This window comes from Piliocolobus tephrosceles, chromosome 7, assembly GCF_002776525.5.
Source record: "Piliocolobus tephrosceles isolate RC106 chromosome 7, ASM277652v3, whole genome shotgun sequence".
NCBI classification, from domain to species: domain Eukaryota; kingdom Metazoa; phylum Chordata; class Mammalia; order Primates; family Cercopithecidae; genus Piliocolobus; species Piliocolobus tephrosceles.
This window is the reverse complement of record NC_045440.1, coordinates 17,515,355-17,541,219: the sequence shown is the minus strand read 5'-3', so window position 1 is coordinate 17,541,219 and position 25,865 is coordinate 17,515,355. Positions and strand designations below refer to the sequence as shown.

Below are 25,865 nucleotides of genomic sequence, written 5' to 3'. Positions count from 1 at the left end.
CCACAGAAATAAAAAGATCACTAGAGACTATTATAAACAACTATATGTCAACAAAATGGAAAACTTGGAAGTAAATAAATTCCTGGACACATACAACCTAGCAAAATTCAATCATGAAGAAAAAGACAACAGACCAATAATGACTAATGAGAGTGAATCATTAATAAAGTATCCTATCAAAAAAACCCCAGGACCTGATAGATTTCGCTACCAAATCCTATCAATCATTTAAGGAAATACTAATACCAATTCTTCTCAAACTATTCCAAAAAACTGAAGTTGGAAGAATTCTTCCAAACTCATTCTATGAAGTCAGCATTACCTTGATATTGAAACCAGACAAAAAGACAACAAAAAAGAAATCTAGAGGCCAATATTCCTGATGGTGATGAACACAAATACAAAAATCCACAACAAAATACCAGCAAACCAAATCCAACAGCATGTCAAAAACATCATTCACCAATGATCAAGGGAAATTCATCTCAGGGTTGCAAGGATGGTTCAACATAAACAAACCAATGAACATGGCACATCACATTAACAGAATAAAAGACAAAGACCACAAGATCATGTCAATAGACACAGGTAAAGCATTTACTAAAATTCAATATCCTTTCATGATAAAAACCTTTAAACACATTGGGTATAGAAGGAATGTACCTCAGGCCGGGCGCGGTGGCTCAAGCCTGTAATCCCAGCACTTTGGGAGGCCAAGACGGGCAGATCATGAGGTCAGGAGATCGAGACCATCCTGGCTAACATGGTGAAACCCCATCTCTACTAAAAAATACAAAAAACTAGCCGGGCGAGGTGGTGGGCGCCTGTAGTCCCAGCTACTCAGGAGGCTGAGGCAGGAGAATGGCGTGAACCCAGGAGGCGGAGCTTGCAGTGAGCCGAGATTGCACCACTGCACTCCAGCCTGGGAGACAGAGCAAGACTCTGTCTCAAAAAAAAAAAAAAAAAAAGAAGGAATTTACCTCAACCCAATACAGGTCATATATGACAAAATCACAGTTTACATGCTGAAAGAGGAAAAATGGAAAGTTTTTCCTTTAAAACCTGGAACAAAACAAGAATGTCCACTTTCATCACTTTTATTCAACATAGTACTGAAAGTCCTAGTCACAGGAATGAGTCAAGAGAAAGCACTGAACACATCCAAATTGGAAAAGAGGAACTCAAATTGTTTGCAGATGACCTGATCTTACATACAGAAAACCCGAAAACCTCCACCAAAAAACTCTTAGTCCTGATAAAATTCAGCGAAATTGTAGTATATAAAATAAACTTACAAAAATCAGTAGCATCTCTATACATCAACAATGGACTAGCAAAAAAAAAAAAAAAAGCAATTTTATTTATAATAAAATAAAATAACTAGGAATAAATTTAACCAAGGTGAAATATCTTTATAAGAAAAACTATAAAACAGTAATGAAAGGAAACAAAGAAATAGACATCCCATGTCCATGGATTAGAAAAATTAATATCGTCAAAATGGATGTGCTACCCAAAAAGATCTGATTCAATGTGATTCCTTTCAAAATACCAATGATACTTTTCACAGAAATAGAAAAAAACTTTAAAAATTTGTATGCAACCAGAAAAGACTACTACAAATTGCCAGAGCAATTTGTAGCATAAGGAACAAAGCTGGGAAGCATCAAAGTAAATGACTTTAAAATATACTACAAATCTATAGTAATCAAAACAGCATGGTACTGGCATAAAAACACACACATAAACAATGAAACAGAATAGAGAACCCAGAAATAAATCCACGCATTTACAGTCAACTGATTTTCAACAAAAGCACCAAGAACACATACTGGAGGAAGGACAGTCTCTTCAATAAATGGTACTGAGAAAACTAGATAGTGACATGTACAAGAATGAAACTACTAGCTAGGTAAAAATCAGCTCAAAATGGATTAAAGACTTGAATGTATAAGACCATGAAGCTACCAGAAGAAAATATCGGGGAAACACTTCAGGACATCAGTCTGAGCAAGGATTTTTATTTTTTATTTGTTCATAGAGATGAGTGTCTCCCTATGTTGCTCAGGCTTATCTCAAACTCCTGGCCTCAAGCAATCCTCCCACCCCAGCCTCCCAAAGTACTGGGATTATAGGTGTAAGCCACCATGCCTAGCCCCAGATTTTTAAAAAATAACACCTCAAATGCACAGGCAACCAAAGAAAAACAAACAAAAGGGATTTTATCAAGCTAAAAAAGATTCTCCAGCAGCAAAGGAAACAATCAACAGAGAATAGAGACAAGTTACAGAAAGGGAGAAAATATTCATAAACTGTATCTGACAAAGCATCAATATAGGAACTCAAACTCAATAGCAAAAAAAGAAATAATCCAAGTAAGAAAAAACCTCAATAGGCATGCCTCAAAAGAAGGCATAAGAATGATCAACAAGTATATGAAAAAAATGCTCAATACCACTAATCAGGGAAATGCATATCAAAACCACAATATCACCTTGCCCAGTTTTGTATTTTTGGTTATCAAAAAGACAAACAAAAAACAAATACTGGTGAGAATCCAGAGAAAGGAGAACTCTCATAGCCTGTTGGTAGAAATATAAATTAGTATACTATTATAGACAACGGGATGAAGTTTCTCAAAAAAGTTCAAAGTAGAGCAAAAGCTCCAGTAATCCCACTACTGGGTATATGTCAAATGGAAATGGAATCAGTATGTCAAAGAGACATTTGCACTCCCATGTTTACTGCAGCACTATTCACAATAGCCAAGATATGGAACCAACCTAAGTGTTCAATAATGAATGAATCAAGAAAATGTGGTGTATATACACAATGGAATATTATTCAGACATAAAAAGTATAATATCCTGTCATTTGCAATAAAAAAATGCTGGTGAGAATATGGAGAAAGGAGAACTCTCATTGCGTGATGGTAGGAATATAAATTAGCATACCATTATAAACAACAGTATGAAGTTTCTCAAAAAATTAAAGGGAACAAAAGATCCATAAAAAGAATAATGTCCTGTCATTTGCAACAAAATGGATGAACCTAGAGGACATGATGTTAAATGAAATAAGCCAAACACAGAAGGACAAACACTGCATGACCTCACTCATATGTGGAATCAAAAAGGTTGATCTTTTTTGTTGTTGTTGAGACAGAGTCTCGCTCTGTCATCAAGGCAGCCTTTGCCTCCTGGGTTCAAGTGATTCTCCTGCCTCAGCCTCCAGGGTAGCTAGGATTACAGGTGCGTGCCACACCAGGCTAATTTTTGTATTTTTAGTAAATACGGGGTTTCACCATGTTGGTCAGGCTGGTCTCGAACTCCTGACCTCATGATCCACCCACCACTCCCTAAGTGCTGGGATTACAGGCTTAAGCCACCACACCTGGCCAGGTTGATCTTATAGAAGAATAGAACAGTGGTTAGCAGAGGCTGGAGAGAGCAGGGGGGATGGTAAATGAGGAGAGGTTGGTCAACTGGTGCAAAGTTACAGTGATACAGCAGAAATAAGTTCTGCTGCTCTACTGCACAGCAAGGTGAACACAGTCAACAGTAATGTACTACATACTTCAAAACAGCCAGAAGATAGGATTTTGAATGTTCTCACCACAAAGAAATGACAAGTGTTTGAGATGATGGCTATGGAAGTTATCCTGATTTGATCATTACACAATGTATATATGTATCAAAACATCACACTGAATCCCATAAATATGTACAATTATTGTGTGTCAATTAAAAACAAAATACAATTTATGAAACACAACCACCACAATCAAGTTTGGATGAACTACTAGAATTTCTTGTAATTAACTTAACGGTTTATGCTTTTTATAACATGTGCTTCTGAGTTATGTGTGACATACTGTCATATATACATATATAGATGTACATATGCATGTATGTGCATATATTATCCCTAATGATTTTCAGAGCCTTTTGGAGAAAATATCCTATAATATTTGACTTCCCTGGGAGGCAGACACTGCACACATATGAAGTTATATTATACATTCTCTTACTAGCTTCCAAATTAGGCTCTTTTTTGGGAAGTCCTTGGAGATCGAGCAAAACTCCAGAGACACTGGAGGGGCTGGTCTCTTGTCTTTTCCTGGGGTGGCTCCGAGGTGACCTCTGCCATCCCTGTGTCAAGTTCCAGCCCTAAAACCACACTTCATGCATTGTCTTAAGTTGGAAAAAATGAGCTGAGCACAGCTAAAAACAGGAATTGCCGTTTTTTATTTTTATTTTTTGAGACGGAGTCTCGCTCTGTCCCCCAGGCTGGAGTGCAGTGGCGCGATCTCGGCTCATTGCAAGCTCCGCCTCCCGGGTTCCCACCATTCTCCTGCCTCAGCCTCCCAAGTAGCTGGGACTACAGGCACCCACCATCACGCCTGGCTAATTTTTTGTATTTTTAGTAGAGACGGGGTTTCACCGTGTTAGCCAAGATGGTCTCCATCTCCTGACCTCGTGATCCACCTGCCTCCGCCTCCCAAAGTGTTGGGATTGCAGGCGCCAGCCACCGCGCCTGGCCAGGAATTGCTCTTTTTTAAAGACAACCTTCATTGCTGTCAATCAAATATACTGTGCTTCAGAATGCTGTGGGAAAGGGACATCTATCTACAAGTCGTTTCCATGCTACCCTTGGAGATGGAGAACAGGAGTTAGCTGCGAAAACATCCCTGCTGAGGCTCCGTCGCCAGCGTGCACACAGACAAGCGCCAGCACTTAGAGGGCCGTATGCACCTTTGTCACCTGTTCACACAATTAAGGAGACTCCTATTTCCTGACTACATTTCTTGCTTTGCTGTCGATAAGAAAAGAATCATTACCCAAACCATCACTTTGGAGATATGGTCTTTACTGTAATTATTTCCACTTACTCCACTGAGTTCCGTGTTGGTCCCCATTTCCCAAAATGGAACTTTCCAGTAGTGTAAGTAGAAATAATTATAGTAAAGAAAAAGGTCTGCCTTTGTGTTTCTCCTGAGGTCATCATTCCTGTTTAAAGAAAACCTTGAAGATAACTATGACTCCAAGCAGGGGGAGAGTCTTGTTTTTCCTTTCTCCATAATCTTAAATAGAGAAGTATTTCCAGTTTTTTTTTTTTTTTAGTTTTTATTTCAGAAGGCAAAGGTTTAGACAATTCTGTTTCTTTCAATCAAAATTTGATTTTAATACTTCTTTCTAAATACTAGGATGTTAAAAATAAGATCAATACCAGAAAAAAATTATAATCAGCAAAAGCAGGGATGGGGGTTTCTGTAATAGCATCATTGCACTTTTCTGCAGAGTTTTTCCAGAACAAATGGTTCTTCCTAATTCTTCCATAGCCTAGGAAACAATGGTATCACCACCGCCAAATAGACAATTCATTAAAAAAAGGAGCCTTTCCAAATTCTCAAAAGATGAACCGGGCTATGTAACCCAGAATGAGAATTACCATCAAACCTTCAATGCTTGGCAGTGAAAATGTCCTACTGATCATGCGAAAGTCAGCAAGCCTTTGTGTTCCTACTTGGATAATCTTTGACTAAGGGGTGATCTTGGGCATTAGTGAAACCCCACCAATTTCCTGTTGTCCCCTCACTGGCTCACCGGCCACCTCTGGGGGGTGAAAGGGAAGAGGTGGGTAGGGGCATGGGAAATTCTCTCACTCCATGCACAGCTTTACTATTTCACTGGGTATACTAAGTATAACAGCTATGGACATTTGACAGCTAAGAAGGGGAGGAACGCCCGACCAGATAACCCAGGAAGAAGGCTTAGACATGAGCCTGAGCTGCTTACACAGGCCGCCAGTTGGCCCTCCACACCCCATGGCAGCTCATACAATTTGCCTTTAATTTCAACACTTATTCAAAGCCCATTGCAATACTTATGCCTAAACCCATCTGTGTGGCTTCTTACCTAAGAGATTTTTGAGGATACGCCGCTGGGTTTAGGAACTGAGGCTTGGGTGGAAGGGGAGGTCTTTTTGGTTTCTGTGGAACATGCAGGGCGCTTTGCAGCCTCTCACCGCCTCGTCCTTTCTGGGCCCCGAGGGATAACCTCTTGTAGTCTTCTCGTGCTTGTTTAGCCAAGGAGCGTCTCTTCTCATCAGCTGCTTTGGATTTTCGCACTAGAAAAGCAATGGGGTTGGACAAAACCCTCATCAGCCCACAGAGCAGCTGAGAAGGCTCAGTATTGCACAAAGGGCAGCAGCGCAGGTTCTCAGCAGTTTGTTATCTGCTTATAATAAGGAGCAATCATTATCAACACCTAGGATCCAGGTCATTAGGGCGTGCCCAGCGTTCGCTGCAGGATTCCTCTCTTCATACAGGAGTGGGGATTTTCTGAGGGACAGAAAAGGAAGAGGAGGAAGAAGGGATGAGGGAGAACTAGAGAAAGTGTGCAAGAATTTCCCGCAGTTGGCAAGACCAAGTGAGGCGTCCCCGCCTGGACTTGGGTTCAAGCTGGCAGGGGTGCTGAGTAATAACAGACAATTGTCACATCCTGTGTAGACTCATGTTCAGATACAGTGTGCCTGGCTCACTAGCACAGATCAGGACTACTCAGTGGCACGGGCCTGTGCACAGGGTTAAGGAGCAGGGAGCAGGACGAAATGAGAATCAGCCCGACAGGCAAAAAATTAAAGGGATGCTTAACCACAGGTAATTATAGAACACATAAGTACATGAAAAAGTACCCCAAGCGTGCCTTTTAATGTTACAGTCACATAATGAGAGGAATATGTTCTGAGAAATGCATCATGAGGCAACTGTAACACAATAGTATTTGTGTATCTAAATACCCCCAACATAAGGCCGGGCACAGTGGCTCATACCTGTAATCCCAGCACTTTGGGAGGCCAAGGTAGGTGGGTCACCTGAGGTCAGGAGCTTGAGACTAGCCTGGCCAACATGGCAAAACCCCAACTCTACTAAAAATACAAAACATTAGCTGAGTATGGTGGTGGGCGCCTGTAATCCTAGCTACTAAGGAGGCTGAGGAGGGAGAATCTCTTGAAACCAGGAGGTGGAGGTTGCAGTGAGCCAAGATCATGGCATTGCACTCCAGCCTGGGTGACAAGAGCGAAACTCCATCTCAAAAAAAGTAATAATACCCCCAACATAGCAAAGGTATAGTAAAAATATGGTATAGAGGACCAAGAAAATGGTGCCTCTACATAGGGCACTTACCATGAATGGAGCTTGCAGGACTGGAAGTTGCTCTGGGATGAGTCAGTGAATGAGCGCTCAATGAATATTATGGCCTCGGACGTTACTACACAGTAACGTTGACTTTATAAACACTTTACACTTAGGCTACACTATATTTTTAAAATGTATGCGACCCATTATTTTGGGGGTTTTTTTGGTTTTTTGTCTTTTTTTTTTTTTTTTTTGGTTTTGTGTATGTGTGTGTGTGTGTGTTTTTGTTTTTTGAGACTGAGTCTTGCTATGTTGCCCAGACTGGAGTGCAGTGGTATGATCTTGGCTCACTGCAACCTCCGCCTTCCTGGTTCAAGCGATTCTCCTGCTTCAGTCTCCTGAGTAGCTGGGACTACAAGTGCACACCACCACAACCCGCTAATTTGTGTATTTTTAGTAGAGATGCAGTTTCACCATGTTGGCCAGGCTGGTCTTGAACTCATGACCTGAAGCGATCCACCCACCTTGGCCTCCCAAAAGGCTGATTATAGGAGTGAGCCACAGTGCCTGGCCTAAAAAATATATGTGACTCATCATTGACCAAAACATCATTATACAGTGCATAACTACTTTGTAAAAGAGAATTTTTCATTGTAGCAATGAGACTCTAATGCAGAATGTAAAAATGATTTTTATTGAGTATATTTACACTTCAGGCATTATTGGTCAAATCCTGTTATACTTGACTTCAAAGAGATACCCAAAATATTCCCTTAGACCAGGATTTCACTGCATAGTACAAAGAGACCACTTGATCTTGTAAATATTTTCATTTCACAGTAGTTGCCATTTAAATAGCATTGGTTATAATGTAACGTCAGATCAATGTACGATCTCAACATCCTGCAAATATAGCCATACCTGCTGTCTTCCTCAAGCTACCTCAGGATGATCTAGCAGTTCAGACTTCTCTGAGTCAGATGGAAACACTAATTATTTCTCAAACCTAATTCTTCTAGCATTCTGGAGCATCCTCTCCTCTGCCTTCAGTTGCATGGGCTTATTCTTCCCCTATGAGCTTTCTCTCCAGCTCTGCTAACTCAAATAGGAGTCAGGGCTGGGTCACAGGCACAAGCGGGATGCTAACACATCTGGCCTGGTAATCCTGTGTGCTTCTGATTACCAAGTTAAAATGTATTCACTATCAAAAATTTAGGGGGAAAAAATCCAAAACACAGTATTAAATTATAAGAAAAGCATTCAAATAAATAATCTTGAATCTCACCTCTCCAAGAAAACTAATGTTTGCGTGTTATTATAACCTTCCAATTCTTTTCCTTCAGATACTTAGACATTTCTAAATGGCGAAGCTTTTCATTCTATTTCATGGTGTTTTTTCTTTCCCAAGCTAATGACATGTAAACATCGTCTAAGATCATTAAACACTCTTCCAAAACCTATTTTCCATAGCTATATATCACGCTATTTGATAAATTACATCATAATTTGGGTGATACAGAAATGGAGAACCAGTCCACTGTTCAAAAGTAACTTGTAAGCATTTGAGGAATAAGTTAGTAATAACATTTGAGTGGTCACTTACTGTGAAGATATCTCTCAACAACCCACATTAAGTGCTTGCTAGATTGATCACATTATTAAGTGAGAGAATCAGCTGAGAGCCTGGAAGGTGCTACGGAGACCTCTGGGTACTCACGAGATGCCTGCCATTCCGAGTCTTCTTTCCAGTTCTTACAAATCTGCTTTGTTCTCTCTTCGTCTATTTGATTTATTTCTTCTTCTTGTTTTTTCTTCATGGATTCTTTCTTCTGTTTAAAAACAAAAACAAAACCAAACAAACAAAAACGAACCTTGTTGAGCAAATCCAGAGTTTCCTGAAGGACGGTGGTACCCGGCACAGCTGATTTCTATCTAACTCTCTGGCCCACTAGGGAGGATCAAGTATGGACCTTGGAGTCAGTAAGATCTGAAGCTGGATTGATCATTGCTAACTAGTGTGTAACTCCAGGAGCGACAACTGAACTGCTCTTGGGCTGTTTCCCCATAAGAAAGACGAGAAGAAAATATTTCTTTTCTTTTTTTTTTTTTTTTCTGAGATGAAGTCTTGCTCTGCCGCCCAGGCTGGAGTGCAGTGGCCGGTTCTCAGCTCACTGCAAGCTCCGCCTCCCGGGTTTACGACATTCTCCTGCCTCAGCCTCCCGAGTAGCTGGGACTACAGGCGCCCGCCTCATCACCTGGCTAGTTTTTTTGTATTTTTTAGTAGAGACGGGGTTTCACCGTATTAGCCAGGATGGTCTCGATCTCCTGACCTCATGATCCGCCCGTCTCGGCCTCCCAAAGTGCTGGGATTACAGGCTTTAGCCACCGCGCCCGGCCGAGAAGAAAATATTTCTTAGGGTTATATTGAGGATTAGATAACTTAAGAAGTCCCTGGCACAGTGTATAACATATAGTAAGAAAAAATATTCCTTTTCCTCACAGTATTTAGCTGCTTCAAATTGACTCCCTGAAGAAGCATGTAAACACACCATTACACAGAACCAGCATCAACCTACTTTACAGTAGCTGACAGGCTCCACAGAAGAAACGCACATTTCCAGAGCAATCTCAGCTCAGCTGAATCTCTCCCCTCGAATCATGTGTCCCAAAATGTGGTACTTACTACATGATTTTACGTGCTTTAAAAGAAATATATATTATTATTTTTTAAAGACGGAGTCTCACTCCGTCGCCCAGTAGAGTGGTACAATCACGGCTCACTGTAACCTCCCCCTCCCAGGTTCAAGTGATTCTCCTGCCTCAGCCTCCCGAGTAGCTGGGATTACAGGCACATGCCACTACACTTGGGTAATTTTTGTATTTTTTGAAGAGATGGAGTTTCACCACTTTGGCCAGGCTGGTCGCAAACTTCTGACCTCAAGTGATCCACCACTTCAACCTCCCAAAGTGCTGGGATTACAGGCATGAGCCACCACACCCTGCCAGAATATGTATTTTTTTGTTTCAAAAAACAAAAAAAAAGAACCAGAAAAATATTTTTCAAAAGCATCTTTTGAGAAAGGGAAAAATATTTTTAAAATGTGAATATTCCTTTAAAAGGAGAATTAGGTTTTTTAAAAAATTGCAGTAAAATTCCACATAACAAAATTATACCACCTTAACCATTTTTAAGCGTACTGTTTTCTGGCATTAAGAGCATTCAAGGGAAATCATTTTAAACGAAAGAGAAATGAACAAACCAAATCACTTAGACCTGAAAAGTACTCTGTTTATTTGGACGCAAGCTTCTGAGTGCTCACAAGAAGACTGAATTTACAACTTGGAGAACTAATAAAAGCCTTGGTTAGCTAAGTAATAAAGCAAACTGAAACGGCCAGGAACGGCTGCCTCTGCCCACCTCTCTATCACGAATGACAGGTTTTTTTCTTTTGTGCTTTCCCATAGAAATATAAAGACTTCCTTGCTGTAATGTCACCACAACGTAAAATATAAACGTTAATGTTGTGAAACTTGTTTCTGATCGCTGTGGGCAGTCATAAACCACAGTTTAAGTAATCATCATTCGTAAATTGTGCTTCACTGCAGATGTAACTAAACCTCTATGCATTTACTGTTTTTATATTTTTCCTTACGTTGTTTTCCTGCCTAGAGCTAGCTCCTTTCGTTTGCCAACATTTTAAAATCCAAAGGACAGCTTTGATGTTTGAGAGGACTGTTAAGATTTGTCATCCTTTGATTGAAGCTGTTTGCAAGCCCAAGATACATAAATGTGCTGCTAGCAATTTCTAAGCTTAAACAGAAGCAGCTTAAAAGTGGAGCTTTGTTCATCCTTCCACATGCGTACGTGTTTATTTTTAAATGATTAGGAAACATAAAGTGAAAACATCAAGCTATGATCATCACAGATATTGTTGCTGAGAATCAGCAAGAAGTTTGGAACATGATTCTACTAAGAAAAAATATTAATAACAGATGTAGTACTTGGTTGATGTTACTCAAATATATAACAGTGCTATATTTAATAAATCTACTCCTTTAATCTGCATGTAATTATGAACAGGCACAGTGGAAAAGAAGAAAAATTCACAAGTTTCAGAGTAATAGCAGATGAGATCTGCTATTCCTCATCTACATACGGCCCTGACCACCGTATTTATTCAAGAAAGCCAGAAAACGTAAGGAACTTGTCCTGAGTCCCTCAAATAATTTGACTTTTAGCAAAATCTGTAATGTTTTACTTTCTCTATTCAGAAGACCATCATTTCCTTTTCAGCAGTGTTTTGCTGGAAGCATGCTGGTCTAGGACTCAGGACTCTGAGCCAGGTACGGGGAAATCCAGGTGATGGCTTGGAGTGGAGGGGTAGAGGGGCCAAGGCTGGATGCTAATCCAGATACCCAGGGTGGAAGGTGTGGAGACCCAGATGTGTGGTGTGAGCTATGAAAATGTGCTCAGCTAACAGGACCAGAAAATGAGGCCACGCCGGGCCCATACAGAAAGCCACGGGGCCCATACACAAAGCCTCTTGTCCAGCCTGTTGATGGAAGCACTTAGAGTGACTCCCTACCAATTCCTTCATCAGAGCCTCACAACTGACCCCAAAGCAGGATGGCTCTGTTGTATCACCTTTGTTCTACAGAGAAGCAAGGTGGCTCATTCATTCTCTCAAATGATCAGCCCTTTCCTGACCATGCCAAGTGAGTTCCTGCCTCTGTGTCTTCGACTTGCTGTTCCCTCTGCCTGGAAGAGACGTCCACATGGCTTAGACATCCACATTGCTCCTTCCCTCTTTCCTTCAGGTCTCTGCTCCAATACTGCCTTCCCAGAGCGGCCTTCTCTGACTACCTGTCCCATCCCAATTCCATCCTCCCAGGATTTCTACTGCTTTATTTTCCTCTGCAGCGCTTATGATCACCTGATCTCACAGATATGTTTATCATCTCTCTCTCTCCCATGAAGAATATAAGCTCCCTGAGGGCAGGAATTTTATCTAATTTTTTCATAAAATGTGTCTCCAACTCCCATAACAGTGCTTAGTGTGTAGTAGATCCTCCATAAATGTTGCTTGGATCAATATACGATCCTTTGTCTTCCTCAGCTGTTCCCATGTAAAATGACATAGTGAGATCTAAGCAGAATTAATGAAAATGTCCTTTAGATCACCTATTGCTGCTGTTTTAGAAAGAAGTACATATTATATCAGGAGTATGCATACAGGACTGCAGTTCCACAACTTCATCCTGATTTCTTGAAGTCTCAAAAAAGCAAGTTCATGCATGTCCCTGCAGAGGAATCATGGAATTCATGACATGGTCCACAAGAAAACAGGTCTCTGGGCTGACCTCCGCTGTAGCCTGATCTCAGGAACTTTCTCTTCACAGGCTCACATCTTACAATGCTGTTTCAGACTCTCTGTAGGTCAAATCCTACTACAGCTTCCAAGTACCAGTCTATGCCTCATTTATTTTGAGCAATTTATGACATGATAGCAAGCTCACACGATGGAGGAAGCAGGGCTTGGCCTGGAGGGACAATGTCATATCTGGATGGACGTGAGACAGGGCTGAGTGCCAGAAGGGGTTCCAGGAGTGGTGGATGTGGAGGACACAGCAGCTGCTCACCCTCAAGGGACAGGTTCAGAAACAATGAGCACAGAAGTAACTCGATCTGAATTCACTCTTTCTGCCAAGTTTAATGCTCCATTTATCACTGTCTGAATCAGTCTTCCCTCCATGTCTGCAGCAGCCTGGGATGCTGCCTCTATGTTAGATCTTCTGGGAGGAGTTTAGCTGATACATCTTGGCATCTGTTCTTTCCATGACATTCAACACTTCCCGAACTCCAGATAAAAGGGAAAAGATGAAGAACTGTGTTTGCAGCTTTTAGGACAGATTTCCCATCCTGCTGCTTAATTTCATTTCTACATGAGATTAATTAACTAATCTGTGAAACGTTAATGGAAATGCCTAGGTATGCAGCCCCTGGAGGACAGAAGGGAAGTCTTTTACCTGGTGAAATCCATATGCCTTCATACGATTGATTGAATCTGCCAACATTTGTTGAATATTTCTTGAAGAACTGGAGGGTGACTAAAAATTAAACGAAACACATTTATGGCATTTGGACCTACAGTGCAGTTTCATAAGATAATCTGTCAATGTTTGCCTGGGTTCAACATTCCCTAATGCTGCTCCCACCCCCACAGCTGGATCCACCCAAGGCTCCCACTGGCACCTGAGTTCCTGGGCTGATCCTGACTACAGCAACGGGCATGTGAATCCTCAGTATTCCCACTCAGTAGGGTTTAAAAAGGAATTGTTGCCCAAGAGCCAGGAGCTGGTGGTTTGGTGTATTTTGCTTCCATCTGGTTGGCCCTGGAGAGCCCTGGGATCACTTCTAGACATCAACATTACCCCCTATTTAAATTCTCTTCTTGCTTAATCTCTGCATACCCTGTTTTAGTGCAGGCCAAAGAAATGCCTTAGTCTCCAGATTTAACTAAATGATGTCTTGCAGACATACCTGGAGCACCAGTTTGGTGCCTGGGAGCCCCGCTCAGTTTCCCTGACTGGGCTACACTTCTCCTCTCTTCCCACCCTTGTCACCCGGTATCTATGTTTCTGCTGCTCTAGGTGGATTTCCCACGAGACAACTTCCTCAGTGGGGTTCCCAGATTTGTTGCCTAGATTCCCTGGTGTCATTCCTGCCTGCCACAGGCCAACCCTCTGGCATTGCAAGTACGCCAGCAAATCACAATGGGTGCTTCTTAAGACATATGCCCCCATGAGTCCCTGGCTGGAGTGCAGAGCCTAAGCTAAGTCCCAACATGGGTAGTCACATGCCCTGAATAGCGGGATATACCTACCCACAACCCATATTACCACAAAGTGTATGCCTTGTGTCTGAGTTCTTAATTTTGGCATAGATCAGAAATTGTCAGCAAAATTTCAGCAAAAGATTGGTGCCACCATTCAGAAGGAGCACCGGGGATCATTACTACACTGTGCAATAAACCAGTGGCTTTCTCATTCTTCCCCTTTTCTCACAGTAGCTGGCATGTGGCTATTCCACTATACTGCATTTCCCAAATGCCCCAGCATTTGTCTCAATGTAAAGCGGGTGACAACAGGCATTGGCCATTTCTCCCCAGGTCCACTCAAAACCTCCTTCACACACCCCTCCAGGCCACTTCCACCTTCCTTTGGGCTGGAATGGTGACAGCAGCAGTGCTACTACTAAAGATAGCAGACACTTAGACGACAAAAGCCTGAATCCCTGAATGATTGTGTGCAGCAGAGCCCTCCTGAACTAGAACACCTATTCCGGACTGTCAGAAGACAAATACATTAACTTTTGTTGTAGTTTTGGCCATGGCATTTGGGGTCTATTTGTTTCAAAAGTTTAGCCTATCAGCTGATAAAACTGGTCACAATGGTTGCTGGTGGCATGTTTCAAGCTCTCTGCTGAGGGTTTATAATTAATCACAGGTGGTGAGATTAATACTAATTCCACTGATGAGCACTCCTGAATACCGAAGACATATTATGACCCAGCACTATGTTAGTGTCTTAGTGTTCTTTTCACTCCACACAACACCTGTGATGGATGGGAAACATACTGGGCAATTTTCAGATGAAGAAACCAAGTCTCAGATGAGTTGTGGAGCTTGCTCAGGACCAAACAGCTGGTTTGTGCCAGAGTTTCTGCTTTTTCCACTTATGTCGACATTGTAGTGATAAGAAAACGAGATGCGAGTCAACAGATACCTAATACTTATTACTTGGCAAACTAATGAATCCTGTAGGTTTCACTATTGCTACTGACCATATTCTCATTTTTTTCCTCATTTTAATATTATAAAAGTATGCTTTGCTGCTCTGCATCTAAACTTAGAACAGGAACCAGTTCCTCTATGTGGGAATAGGGTGAACTGTTCCCCCAGGTTTCATGTAAGTATATCTGCTCAAAAGTCCAAGATGACTTTGAAAGTCTCTGAGTGCATTTCCACCACCAGGAATGAGAGCTTTAAAAACAGGCCCACTCTCCCTTTCTTTGGTGATATAAGATCTTTGGGGCATCGTTTTGCAAAAAGGATCAGTTTCTTATATTTGAAAATTAGAAGGCAGGTAGCCCTTCTTTCTCAATACTTCCTCAAGTATTGCGGAGAATGTTTCAAATATGCTATGTTTATTACTTGGCAAACTAATGAATCCTGTAGGTTTCACAACTGCTACTTATCATACTTTCATTGTTTTCTCATTTTAATGTTATAAAAGGACACTTTGCTGCTCTGCATCTAAAATAGAACAGACGCAGAGCAGCTGTTCCAGAATCAGACAGATCTGGACCCGTCAGACAGATCTGAAACTGGAGTTCTGGACCAAGGTTTTGTTGGCAGCACATTTGCTGTTCTTAGACTTTGAGCTTTTAAACACACTCTTACTTGTTTCCTGAATCAGCATTAGGCTAATAGGCATCTGATGGTTATCCTCTAATCCATGTATTCAAAAGTGTAGTCTATTTTGTCAGTTTCCCCTCAATCTCCCCCCAGTTACTATCATCTGCATGGGCACAGTGCTTTGAACATAACGCGTGAGTTACCCTCCATCCGTCAGTTATTACTTCAACTGAACAGTTCATCTCATGTACACATGAACAATGTTTTTTACTACTTGCTTTCTTTAAACTATCTTATATTTTTTCCTATCATCATTGTATGCCTTTTCTTACTAGTACTCTCATCATGCTCACTGCTTTTGCATTTGTCGCATGTGACATGGTTATGAATTATGTTAAAATAATAAGACGCACAGACACGTGCTTCAGACAGTGTGCATGGAAGCGATGCCACTGGGCACTAAAGTGACTGTGGTGGCCGCCAACACCATCCACTCATGGTAGTTGGAGTTGATGATCTTTCTTTTCTTTGAAATTCTAGGTTTTGTCTTTAGTATACCAAAACTCACAAGCTTGTTCTGGAGTAGAAGAATTTTAGCATGAAAACTCATTAGGCCCACACGTGATGGCTCATGCCTGTAATCCCAGCACTTTGAGAGGCCAAGTCAGGCGGATCACCTGAGGTCAGGAGTTCGAGACCAGCCTGGCCAACGTGGTGAAACCCCGTCTCTACTGAAACTACAAAAATTAGCTGGCATGGTGGCGCGTGGTAGCGCATGCCTGTAATCCCATTTACTCGGGACGCTGAGACAGGAGAATTGCTTGGACCTGGGAGGCAGAGGTTATAGTGAGCCGAGACTGTGCCACTGCACTCCAGCCTGGGTGACTGTGAAACTCCATGTAAAAAAAAAAAAAAAAAAAATTTAGCTGAACAACCACTCCAGAGATGAATCCTTCTATTTAAACATTTCTAGTGAATGTGTCTAAAACATACTGTAAACTCTAAAGCTATTCACACATACTAAGAACCACATTTATAAAAATTCTACTTTTCGTGGTGAACCAAGATTTTGCCATTATTCTAACGTGTTAAAATAACATGAAAAACTTAAAAATGACAGAAAGCAGGCTCATTTAGATTCACTTACACGTTCTACAAATCCATGAAATGCACAACAAGTAGAAAGTAATAGACTGAAAACAGTGGGATCCAAAAGGTATTTTCCTTATTTAAAACAAAACAAAACAAAACAAAAAACAGCTACAGGCCAGGCGTGGTGGCTCATACCTGTAATCCCAACACTCTGGGATGCTGAAGCAGGCAGATCACAAGGTCACGAGATCCAGACTATCCTGGCCAACATGGTGAAACCCCATCTCTACTAAAAATACAAAAATTGGCCAGGCGTGCTGATGTGCACCTGTAGTTCCAGCTACTTGGGAGGCTGAGGCAAGAAAATTGCTTGAACCCAGCAGGCAGAGGATGTAGTGAGCCAAGATCACGCCACTGTACTCAAGCCCAGGTGACAGAGCGAGACTCTGTCTCAAAAAGAAAAAAAAAAGTAAAGAAAAGCTAGATGATTAATGGGCTCAAAAGTGATGATTTATGATGACAGTATCAGAGGGGAATACCTCAGCAACACCACTGCCTCTATGAAGCACTGCTAGAGGCAGGATGAAGAGGCTTTTCAAAGAGGGTACCACGCCCTCTCTGAAGCTTCCATATGCTGCTAGGACCCAGGAAATACACTCTTTAGTTATCTCTATACCAAAAAAGGGAAGAAAATGACCCTCCTACCTGTATAATTTTTGCTTATAAAGCACTTTGAAGTCTAATACATCATTTGACCTTCATATCAGGTGTCAAAATAGGTCTTATCCCTTTACCAAAGAGGTAACTTGACCTGTTTTATTGCTCATTGTGTTTTTGTTCTTGAGACAGAGTCTCGCTCTTTTGCCCAGGCTGGAGTGTGGTAGCATGAACAGGGCTCACTGCAGCCTCAACTTCCTGGGCTCAAGTGATCCTCCCGCCTCAGTCCCCCCAAAGTAGCTGGGACAACAAGTGTGCACTACCACACCTGGCTAAATTTTTTTTTAATTTTAGTAGAGACGAGGTCTCACTATGTTGCCCAGGCTCATTTCAAACTCCTGAGTTCAAGCGATGCCCCTACCTCAGCCTCCCAAAGTGCTGAGATTATAGGTGTGAGCCGCCACAACTGGCCTAAGTCGACCTGTTAATACGTAGGAGGACAGGGACTCAAATGCATGTCATTTGCATGTCTGAAGCTTGCTCCTTCCTCAGGGTCTGCCAGAGAGAACATATATATGTATGCTCTTACGTGTAACAGCCACTGCGGTCATCATCCATCTGCCACATTACAGAAATTCTTGCAGCTGCTGGAGCTCTATGAGCAGAGTTAAAGCAATCTTATCTGCCTCATATCTGCTCTCTTTAAACATAAAAACTGCCATGAATATTTATGCAAAAGTTTCCAAAAAAGAAAAACTGAATGCTAATAACATCAGAAGCTAGTGGACTTCCTACAGACATCGAGTCAGAATAACCCTCTCTAATCAGTGAAGATCCCAAATACATCTAGGGGTGTAGCGTATCTGATTGGCCAAAGGACAGTATGAAAAATAATAGCTACAGTTAAACGTAGAAGTATGACAGTTCAAATCTACATAAGCAACTGGGTTACAAAAAGATGCTGCTGACAATATCAGTATTAATTACATGGTTGCAAAATATGCTTCCTCCAAAGTCTATCTGTCATATGAGAAAAATTATTTCAATTATGTTCGCTTTTTAAACTGGTTTGAGAAACAGTTGATTCTAGCTTCTAACTTAATATTCCCTTTGTTTATAAGTAGGGTTATAGGCCAAACGCAGTGGCTCAGGCCTGTAATCCCAGGACTTTGGAAAGCTGAGGTGGGCAGATCACCTGAGGTCAGGAGTTCAAGACCAGCCTAGCCAACATGGTGAAACCCCGACTTTACAAAAATACAAAAATTAGCCAGGCATGATGGTGAGTGCCTGTAATCCCAGCTACACAGGAGGCTGAGGCAGACGAATCGCTCAAATCCAGAAGGCAGAGGTTGCAGTGAGCCAAGATCTCACCACTGTACTCCAGCCTGGGTGACAGAGCAAGACTCCATCTCAAAATAATAATAATGATAATAATAATGATAATAATAATAATAATAAAAGTGGGTTTGTACAGTCAAATAAATGCCAAGTGTCTTTCATTCCCAATAAACCAGAAAGCTCCAACAAACAGAACATTGTCAGGACTCAATTTTTATGGTAAAGATGAAAATGAAGAATTAACAGCATAAAATCAAGAGTTTTTTTTTTTTTATTTGTTTTTTGTTTTTTGGTTTTTGGTTTTTTTTTACAGAGCTTGCTCTGTCGCCCAGACTGGAGTGCAGTGGCATGATATGAGCTCAGTGCAAGCTCCACCTCCTGGATTCACGCCATTCTCCTGCCTCAGCCTCCCGAGTAGCTGGGACTACAGGCGCCTGGCTAATTTTTTTTGTATTTTTAGTAGAGACAGGATTTCACCGTGTTAGCCAGGATGGTCCCAATCTCCTGATCTTGTGATCCGCCCGCCTCGGCCTCCCAAAGTGCTGGGATTACAGATGTCAGCCACCATGCCCAGCCAAGAGTTTATTTTTTAAAAGAAACTACTAAGTATTGACTCATCCTGTTCTCTTATACCTCTTAAACCCATGGTATTCCTGAATAAAATGACAGAATAATGACCTCGATGAGGGCAAAGACCATGCCAGCAAATTCACCACCATCTGCAGCAAACAAAACAGTGACTGGCACTTAGTAGGCTTCCTAAATATTTGTTTTTGTTTTTCAGACAGAGTCTCGCTCTGCCGCCCACGCTGGAGTGCAGTGGCATGATCTCTGCTCACTGCAATCTCTGCCTCCCGGGTTCAAGCGATTTCTCCTGCCTCAGTCTCCCGAGTAGCTGGGATTATAGGCGCCTGCCACCACACCCAGCTAATTTTTGTATTTTGGGTAGACATGGTATTTCACCATGTTGTCAAGGCTGGTTTCAAACTCCTGGCCTCAAGTGAGCCACCTACCTTGGCCTCCCGGTGTGCTAGGATTACAGGTATGAGCCACTGCACCCAGCCAGTAGGCTTCACACTTATTTGGTGAATGAATGAACACGCAACAAATTCATGAAATTCATTCTGAATCACTAAAAGATACTCAATCTAGTTTCAGTATTTTTTTTTTTTTTTTTTGAGACAGAGCCTTGCTCTGTCACCCAGACTGGAGTGCAGTGGTGCTATCTTGGCTCACTGCAAGCTCTGCCTCCTGGGTTCACGCCCTTCTCCTGCCTCAGCTTCCTGAGTAGCTGGGACTACAGGTATCCGCCACCATGCCTGGCTAATTTTTTGTATTTTTAGTAGAGATGGGGTTTCACTGTGTCAGCCAGGATGGTCACGATCTCCTGACCTTGTGATCCGCCCGCCTTGGCCTCCCAAAGCGCTGGGATTACAGGTGTGAGCCACTACGCCCAGCCAAGATCTAGTTTCACTATTAATCAAGAGAGACTGAATTCAAATACTCTGAGAATCAATGGTCTATAACTCACCCATTTTGCCAACCAGGTTATTGAAATAATCAGATCATCCTCTTTTCAGCCATTTTAAACAAAACGGCAATTTCCCAATGATGACTATAATATTAAGTTTCCGAGCATACAGGGATTTAGCTTTTTGTTTCTAAAATAACGGGAGAGGCAAAATAATGGAACTCTGCTTCAATAAAGTTAAAAAGAATAATAATAGAGAGAAGAGAGATTTTCCTAAGGCCAAGTAGACTAACAAGATGAAAAGTGGGACAATAAATTTTATTGCTAAAAATATGGTACAAACTCCTTGTAGAGTGATTTTACTGACACATGAATAAGGACAATGGAGACCTGAGCAAATCTTTTCCTTATTTTTCTAATATTGTTCCAAGCAAAATCCATGCAGAGACTACTGAATGCCCCTACTTGAAAGTACAGCAGACTCTAATACGATGTGAGATTTTACGGCACATCTTTCACTAAACATTGTCAGCTGCTGCGGTGGCTCAGACCTGTAATCCCAGCACTTGGGGAGGCCAAGTCAGGAAGATCGTTTGCACCCAGGAGTTTGAGACCAGCCTGGGCAACACGGTGAAACCCTGTCTTTACAGAAAATACAAAAGTTACCTGGGCGTGGTGGTGTGTGCCTGTAGTTCCAGCTACTCGGAAGGCTAAGGTGGGAGAATCACCCGAGCCTGGGGAGGTCAGGACTGCAGTGAGCCACGATCTCACCACTGCATTCCAGCCTGAGAGACAGAGTAAGACTCTGCCTCAAAAACAAAATGAAATAATAAAGAACAACAACAACTAAAAACATTGTCTTTGGTGTCCGAGTTTATTTTGAGCATGTTAGAGCACAGAACGTCAGTCATATTACATGAACAACATGCTCACTCCTATTGCACCATCCCCTAAAACACCATTAAGCAACGCACAAACAACAGAACTGAGCAGTAACATCTTTGGAAAATGAGTGATGCAGAGCTGGTGTAGGTTGCTAGGGCAAAGCATTCACATGTGAGAGAGTTTCAAAGGCCACTCTTACATTCTCACCCAGGGAGACGACTGAAATAGGATCCATGAAGAAGTAAAAGACAAGCAAGAGAAATAAAGGAATTGTGAAATATAAAGTGTAAGCATAAAATAATAAAGGATTGTTTAGAAAATATTCAGAGTCTTAAAAACATGATTAAAAAAATGATTGATACAGGAAGTCCTGACGAAATGGAACATAGAACTCAACTACAAATAATAATCGAAAAATAATAGGCAGAAGGCAGTGTCTCATGCCTGTAATCCCAACACTTTGGGAGGCCAAGGTGGGCAGATCACTTGAGGTCATGAGTTCGAGACCAGTCTGGCCAACATGGTGAAGCCCTGTCTCTACTAAAAATACAAAAGTTAGCCGAGCGTGGTGATAGGCACCTGTAATCCCAACTACTCAGGAGTCTGAGGCAGGAGAATCACTTGAATGCTGGAGGTAGAGAGTGAGACTCTGTCTCAAGAAATAATAATAACAATAATAAAAAACAATATTCATATCATACATCCTTTACAAAACACTTTTATGTGTATTATTTCATTTGATTCTAACATTAACCCAATGACATGTAGCTACTTTAATGTCTGTTTTATAGATTGGGAAACTTAGCCTTAGAGAAGTTGAATGACTGACCTTGAAGTGGTCAACATGTCTCCCGACTCAGGATTCTAGCATACTACTTTTAATGAGTTCAATAAGTGAATCAATGCAAATATCTCCTGCAATGAAGTTATACACTATGAAGTTGGTAACAAAATTAAGTTGAATAAACTCTTAAGACTAGAAATCTGCTTTTCTCTTTTCTAATTTATATTAAGCTTTTTCTTTTAAAATTTTTGATTATTTGTTTGCTTTTAAGAAGCACAACAGCTTAAGTGAATTTTAAGGTGCTAGTATTTTGTGATTCTATCTTATAGAAGATTTTATGCTACAAATTACCTACCATGAAATTCTATTACAGTTATGCAGAAACTACTTGGGGAATTGCGTAGCCCTCTGATTAGGGCTCCACTCTTGAATTAATAAGATATGCACAATTAATTCATTATCTTTTTTTACCTGGCATGTCCAATGCTTTATCTCTCATAAAAATTACATTGAAATGCTTCCTTCATGTGTACTAGAATGGAATATACGCAAGGCAAATGACTCCTAGCTTGGAATAGGATTATTTCTCTTTTGTCTCTATATCCAATTTAAGCCTCAAAATTCTAGCTTGTGTTTCAGAAGCACATATTCTCTACTTACCATGGTGGTCCTTGTTCTAAGGTGTGAACCCCCTTGCCTCCCAGAGACTGGTGACATGGCTGTCTGCAGCCAGGAACCAGGCAATGCCACGCTGGTTCCACTAACCCCAGGCACGAGGTATCTACTCTGGGGTGGGGTGCACGCTTCGCCACCCAGCCTACCCACCAAGCTCAGTACTCACCTCTGCTTAAATCACATGAAAGGGGCTACTTTTCCCCCTTAACCTGAGGCACAAGTGACAGAAAACACAGAACTTTTGTTGCTATGCAATAGCACTTTGAGATGAATGAGAATCCCAGAAATAATTCAGCATATTCTTTTCTATTCTTTCAAAGACTTGTTTGGATCTCAGTAACTCTCTTCCGAATCTCTCCTTTATCAAGGCAAACCACTGAAGTCCAGTTTTAGAGAACTGATCATTTCAGAGTGGACAGCACCCTTAATTTTAGTTTGAAAGAAGGGTATAGAAGAAGGAAAATCTAAGTGGAAGCTTCATATTATATCTTAAAATCATTTTACAGGTAGCTACCTAACTGCTCTCTACTCATGGAAACATAACACTATGAGTTACAATAACACTTAAAAATAGAAGTGAATTGTAATCTCAGCACTTTGGGAGGCAGGGGCAACAGGATCACTTGAGGCCAGAAGTTCAAGACCAGCCTGGGCAACATGGTGAGACTACTGTCTCTACAACAAATAAAAAAATTAGCTGGGCTTGGGAGCATGCATCTGTAGTCCCAGCTTCTTGGGAGGCTGAGGCAGGAGGATCACCTGAGCCCAGGAGTTTGAGGCTGTAGTGAGTCATTATTGCACCACTGTACTTGAGTCTGGGTGACACAGCAAGATCCTGTTTCTAAAAAAACACACACACAAACAACTAAAAACCACCATAGTTTTAGTGTCAAGTTTACAACTAAAATGGATGTTTTAGTGGCTACTTTTTGTGATCATTAGTTGTTATAGAAAAATGACAGACTTAAAAACAGGTATCAGAGCCTTGGGGCAGTGTGGAAAGCATGCATATGTGTGTTGTGTGCACATGTATGCATGCAATGTGTGACATGTGTGTGCCTGTGTGGTGGAGGTGGAGAGGTAAGAGGCCTCATCTGTAACTCCACCTGGTTAAAGAATATATCACAAGGAAGACTTTTGCTCGAGGCTCTTTAATCTGCCAGCTACAAGGTCTTCTTTTTCTGTGTGTGTAATGCTTTGAATCCCAGATGTTTGGTTCTAATTTTTTTTTAGCTCCTGTTTTGCACTGTGGCCCACTCTGAAGGCCATTTCTGTAAAAATAATGAAGAATTCTCTGGAGATAAAATCTAAAAGTGAGCAGATATAGTTTCATTCAAGGTCCTCTTCGGGGCAAGGACAGTCAGTACTGATTAATGACAGTCGGTACTGATTAATGAGTTCCAAGCCTACACATTACATATAAGCAGAGAAACACAGAGGAGCTTATCTTTGAGTTGGCAGAATCTGCCATTCTCCCAACTAGGCGCAGAATGACTCTGAGTGGGGGCGGGGGACATCACTGCATTCAGATGGCTGTCCACATAGAGGGTCCCTAAGGGTCTCTTCAGCTGCAGGCGACTCGCAGTTCATACCCAAACTCCCCTAGGTACGGTGAGTCTGTTCACACAGCACGCCACTGTGTTTTTCTCTGAGTCCCATTAACTCCCCATTACATTCATCGTTAACTGGGAATGGCATCTGCTCTGAACCTGCATGTCTCAAAATGTGGCAGAAGGACAGAAAACTCAACTATTCCCCAGCACCTCCAGTTCAGTGTAGGCACCCAGTAACCCTGTGTGTTTGCTGTGATCCATGAAGAACCACAACACTGACTCGGTATTAAGCAGAGCATCACTTCAGAGGTTCCTCAGCTGCATCCCCACTGCCAAAAAATAAGCACAAGCCAGCGATTTTGCAGAAGGCAACAGCTTTGCAGAATAAAAACCATATACTCAGTTCTAATCTAGATGTTACTTCAGCCTCCTCCTCAGCTTGGAAAATCCAGGCAGACAGCATTCTTTTGCCTCCAACTCTTCATCTGAAGAATGCAAAGGACCAAGCCTGGGCTCCTGATAAGAACAACATCTTTTATTGCTCTACATACTTGCCAGAGGATGTGGATTGGGGGTGAGAGGCATCCTGTAATTCAAGGACTTCAGGAGGCAATTGTTGCTGCTTCCATCAGACAATACTGGTTAAGCTGCTTTCTCCTATTTATACATTTTATCAGCTTCCTTTCTAAAGGGTCAGTGTTGCTAAATTTAACATCTACAGAAGAAACTGATCCCCAGTCCCCCGCCTTTTGGCATCGGGGAACGATTTTGTGGAAGACAATTTTTCCACAGATAGGGGGCGCCAGAGGGATGGCATCAGGATGATTCAAGTGCATTACATTTATTGTGTACTTTATTTCTATTATTACTACATACTCATCATAATTCATAATGCAGAATTGGTGGCTTGCTTTCCTTCAACTATAAAGTCCCATCCGAGGGTAATGGGAAGCAGTGACAGATCATCAGGCATTACATTCTCATAAGGAGCACACAGCCTAGATCCCTCACGTGCGCAGTTCACAATAGGGTTCGTGCTCCTATGAGAATCTAACGCTGCTGATGATATGACAGGAGGCAGGGCCCAGGGAGTAATGCTCGCTTGCTTGCCTGCTGCTCACCTCCTGCCATGTGGCCCGGTTCCTAACAGATCACAGACCAATGGTACCCCAGGGATAGGGGCTCCTGCCTTATAAGATACTGCCCCAAGTCTCAGAGCTGCCTGTAAGGACTGAAACTTCCATTCCCTAACTAGAGATCTTCTACTGTGTTGGTGCTATGGTTTCCAGGTGTCTGGTACTTATTCAGTGCGTCTTACTTTTGGATATTTATTTGGTATAATAAAAATTTTAAACCAACAAAAATGTATCCTTAGAAAATCTTTTGTAAAGACTGTCATGCAGGTGTAGAAAGATACTCTGAGCCTGGACCTCAAGGTTTCCAAAGCCAGTAGCAGCCATCAAACAATTCTCAGATTCCCAAGATTTGCTTCTCGTGGCTACAAGGGTGAAGCAGAAATTCTTCACTCTTAGAACTGGGGCAAGTCTTCCCTTGTTCTGTAAGGGATCTCCTTGAATGAAGCCATTTACTAATGAAGATATAACTTGGGTTTCATTGGCATAAAATCATATCCCAATGCAAACCCACAGATTGGGTGGTTTGGTGTTCTGGTTAAAACTACAGAAACTGTTGCATGGCAGGAAGGTACAGCTCTCTACATTTTTGTATGTGAGATGATTAGCTGTTACCCAGGTGGACCAAAAGATACGTTTTGAGTCTTGGAGGGGAGGGCTGCGGTGAAAACCAGCTCAGGAGAGGAATGCCACTTGTCCAAAGAATACATCGTTTGTGC

At 41.7% G+C, this 25,865-nt stretch overlaps 1 protein-coding gene across 5 annotated transcripts in view; it reads right to left on the bottom strand.

Annotated features, from left to right (window-relative positions):
- The window catches only part of SH2D4A (SH2 domain containing 4A), an 82,228-nt gene that overhangs the window by 26,495 nt on the left and 29,868 nt on the right, over positions 1-25,865 (bottom strand). For 3 of the 5 annotated variants that reach the window (XM_023216851.1, XM_023216849.2, XM_023216850.1), the window contains 3 exons: positions 13,169-13,249; positions 8,859-8,970; positions 5,919-6,129 (listed from right to left, as the gene is read on the bottom strand). In XM_023216851.1, the coding sequence (XP_023072619.1) occupies positions 5,919-6,129; positions 8,859-8,970; positions 13,169-13,249 (404 nt within the window). The remainder of the gene's footprint in view (positions 1-5,918; positions 6,130-8,858; positions 8,971-13,168; positions 13,250-25,865) is intronic. The other 2 variants (XM_026453901.1, XM_026453902.1) reach the window with 1 other exon arrangement.